This window comes from Lipotes vexillifer, unplaced genomic scaffold (genome assembly GCF_000442215.2).
Source record: "Lipotes vexillifer unplaced genomic scaffold, Lipotes_vexillifer_v1.1 scaffold634, whole genome shotgun sequence".
NCBI lineage: Eukaryota > Metazoa > Chordata > Mammalia > Artiodactyla > Lipotidae > Lipotes > Lipotes vexillifer.
The window spans coordinates 1,200,845-1,204,786 of NW_006781096.1; the positions used below are offsets into that span (position 1 = coordinate 1,200,845).

Consider the following 3,942-nt stretch of genomic DNA (forward strand, 5'->3'; position numbering starts at 1 on the left):
CCCTCTTACAAGGCGCTCCCGTCGTGTTTCCACTTTGTCTCCAATTATGTCTAAATGCAACCCACCACAGATGCTTACATTTTAAATGTTTAGTTGTTATAGTTACTTGACTAATTGCCGGGCCGACGGTGGCGCTTCTACTTCGCCTCCCGCGGGCAGCAGAGCAGGCGGCCGGGGAAGTAAGGGGGTAGATGGGGCTGTAGACGCTAAACCCCGGGGTCTGGGACACAAGACCAGGCCCTGGCAAGGGTGCTCTGCCCCGGAAACCGGCGGTCCCTCCGCCTACAGCCAGTAGCCAGGGCACCGAAGGCGCGCCCGGCCTCAGGATTGCCCGCCCTGGGACAACGGAGCGGCAGAGGGTCTAACCTCGGGTGCGCCGCAGCCGGCCTCCCATCCGTCCACACTCGCAATGTGGATAAAGTGAGGTGGCATCTTCGGGAACCTGGGGAAGGAGGTGGCCAGGGGCGCGTTTGGGGGGCGAAAGCAAAGAGTTAGAAGCCGCTGCCGGTTACTCACGTGCCAGATGGCGAAAAAGATGAGCGCAGCGCACAGCACCAGCGACAGCATGTAGCAGAAAGCAGCGAAAGTGAAGGCCATGGCCGGCCGGGGGCCGCCCGCACTCCAACCGCACCACACACAAAGCAGCGCCTAGGAAGCCGTTGTCCCCCTCAAGGACCGCACTCCCTCAAAAGGGGGGCAAAAAAGGTACGCCAAGCGGAAAGAGCCTTGAGCGTCCGCGAACAGGGCCAGGATTCCCGCAGGCTCTGGCGACCCGGGACTCCTGCTTGTTTGCGAAAATAAGTGCGTCGGGCGTCGTTGGCGGGAACTATCCCCAAATCGAGGAAGAAACCAAATCAGTAGAGAACTCCTGCAGATGAGCGTCAACCAGCGAGCTTCTCGAGACAACACGGCGAGGGTTGCGAGGACTCCACGGAGGGCTCCCGTGGCCCCGGAATCCCAGGGAAGAGCCCCCTGCCTTCCGCGCCTAAGCCACACAGGAGAGCCGACAGCGCCGCTCGGGACTCTCCCGCGCCAGCCAGGAGCCAACCGAGAGCGTCCAGCGAGGTGCCCGGGCAGACCCCGAGCTGCTCCCAAGTCCCTGGAGAACAGGTCTTCAGGTAGCCGGGAAGAGCCAGGTCCCCTTGGTCCTGCGCCCCGGACGCGGATTCCACGGCTGCCCTGCGCTCTTGGGCACGCCCGGCCCCGGCCCCTGCTGCGGCCCCTGGCCCACCGGCCTCGGTAATACAAGTTCCCCGGAAACGAGGGGTTGGACCGGGCCGGGCACGGGCTCCAGCCCAGCGGGCTTGCTCCCGCCCGGGCAGCTGTAGTGGATCTCAGGCCAAGAGCTGCTCGCCGCGGAAGCTCGCTCCACCTGCTGCTGCCGCCGCCTGTGTCACTGCGAGAAGTGAAGACGCGCAGCCGGGGATCCCCTCCCTCTCGGCTCCGGCTCCGCCGAGCACGCCCTCCCCGGCGGGCGGAGACTGAGGCGGCCGGGGCTGGGGAAAGGTGGGCGGCCAAGCGCAAGCAGGATCCCGGTCGCCTCCGCCGCTGCGGTTGCGCCAGCCGGCCTCTCCGAGGAAACTTGAAGCCAGCGGCGTAGGCGGGGCAGGACGGCCGCGCCGAGGTGGGGCTGGGTCGGGAGGAGCAGGGACTCTTTAAACACGTGCGTCTGGAGGAGGCGGGAAGCTGCGGAAGGGTATGTGTGTACCTAGTACCTAAAGGCTGCAGGAGCCGCTCAGTATCTCGCCTCTTGCTCGGGAGTGGGAAATGTGGCGCCGAGGGAGCTGGAAGCGTGTTGGTTGGGCACACAGGACAAGCTCTTGGAACCCAGGGTTGTTCGGGTGGGTTTTCCCGAGCTGTGGATTTAATGCTCCGGGCTGCGTTTGCAGCGCATCCCTGAAAAATTCTCCATGAGCGTCTTTCACTCGCCGCCTCCACGCTCCCCCGCCTTCTGACCTTGGGAATGAGGAAACTAGACTTTGAGGACTATTGTGGGCCGGAAAGGCAGCAGCAGTGACTCTGTGTGTATTGGTGTTGGTCTAAAGTGTCAAGAGCATGTGCTTTTGCAGTCAGACTCCGTTCTAAGTGCAACTTTCTAAACCTCTTTAAATCTCGGTTTCCTTATCTGCCTGAGGGTCAACACGTAATTGCCTCTAGGTCTACATACTTTGCACCGCCAAGCGCAAAATTAAAGTGTGGGGCTTCTTGTTTAAATGTATTGATACGTATATTAAGAATTTGAAGATAGCAACCGGCAGAGTTTTAAACCAGGGGTGAGGCCCTTCTGAGTACAGGACTTCGCCTGCCCCACGCCCCACAACTGTAGAGGTTGCACACCTGTGATTTCAGCCCTGCTCTGTGTTATATTTGTTGCCACTTTATCTTTCACCAAAGTATGTCTGCAAGTATAAAGTTTCATTAAGGAAAATTTGGAAATACAGAGATGGGAAAAGATGAAGCAAACGCTGTAATTTACCACCCTCAGACACCACTAACACAAAAGTGGTCGGTATATTTCTTTCTAGCTCTATTTTTGCTTTTTACTTGATATCAATTATTTCTTTTAATTGTAATTATACTGCATAAATTTTTGTAACACCAAAACGATACGATAATCTCAAAGGGAAGTTTGACCATTCAATATTTGGAGTCCCTTCAAGGCTGATCTGTTGTCATTTGTTTCTGCTGGTTCTTGCTTCCGGAGTCCTAGCACCTCATCTGTCTAGTAATTTTTTATTGTATGTCAAACATTGTTTTTAAAAGTTCTTGTGGAAATTTGAGGTCTGAGATGATGTTATCTTTCTCCAAAGAAAATTTTCTACTTCATTTACCAAGTGTCTAGGGGAAATGAACACTCTAGAATTACCTCAATCCAATTTCAGGGATTGAGATTTGTGGGCTACCCATTGACTGTGGTCTGTGTAAGGGCTGGTTTTTTTCTGGTTCACTCTTATTCACATGTAACAGTCCTTTTGGATCCCAAGCCAAAGCGAGTGGGTTTTCAAGTCCCAAGTCTTGGTGGTCCTTGGACTCTGACTTTTGCTCCAACCCTGCAAAGCACTAAAAGCAGCCTCTCAGCCACCTGTTCTAGATTAGCAAATGCCTCTAGGGCAAAATTGACCCCAAGTGCTAGGCTGATGTTTCTAGATTCCCAACCACTCTCAGAACTTGACCCCAGTAATTTCTTACTCCCTTGTTGAGTCTTTGGTGCTTTTAAGAAGATGTTTTTATATTTCATCCGGCTTTTAAAATTGTGTTCAGTCGGAGGATTGGTCTGAATTATCTAGCCCAGCATTACCAGCATCAGAAGTCTCTACATCAGAAGAAATTTTCATTATCCTACCACTCTGACTTTCAAGTCTCCATCCATATCATAGCCTCTATTTTTCTTGCCCTTTCCCCAGCCATGCTTTATTTAGTTTTATTGGTTATAGAATGGTATCTCAGAAAAGGTGACTGCAGTGGTAGAATTTCAGAAAATAAGAACCCCAGGTGGTTACTATTTATTCAGCAACTGTTGTTTAGTACCCATATGTTGTGGGCATCGTTAGGGATCCACAAGGTTCCCAGTCTAACTGCTGAGGTAATTAATAACTCTTTCACAAGGCAGTGTCTTTAAAAAAAAAAAAAAAAAAAAAAAAGTGGCTATGACACAGTACAGGAAGGCAAGGAATAAAGTGATTAGAAATAGATGTTGAGTGACCAACTAAAGTGTTCTGCACCCAATTCCAATGTGGAGGATTTTCCCACATCACCATGCACCCCTCAGAAACCAGCTGGTGACCTACAATTCAACTCAATTCTGACACTGTCTACCTGGAGATAGTATCAGATTCTACAAGTTAAGGGCTCAGTCTCATAAGCCGGTCCTCCAATTCAGATGCCAATCACAAGACCAGGTTGTTACCTGTGCTTCTGCTGGCTGGCTGTTGATTTGGAGGT

The 3,942-nt window shown here is 52.7% G+C and overlaps 1 protein-coding gene across 1 annotated transcript in view; it reads right to left on the bottom strand.

The window, feature by feature from the left end:
* Positions 1 to 597, bottom strand: part of CNIH3 (cornichon family AMPA receptor auxiliary protein 3) — a 122,672-nt gene extending 122,075 nt beyond the window's left edge. Inside the window, exon 1 of the mRNA XM_007454475.1 lies at positions 517 to 597. Within this exon, the coding sequence (XP_007454537.1) occupies positions 517 to 597 (81 nt within the window). The remainder of the gene's footprint in view (positions 1 to 516) is intronic.
* Between the last annotated feature and the right edge of the window lie 3,345 nt (positions 598 to 3,942).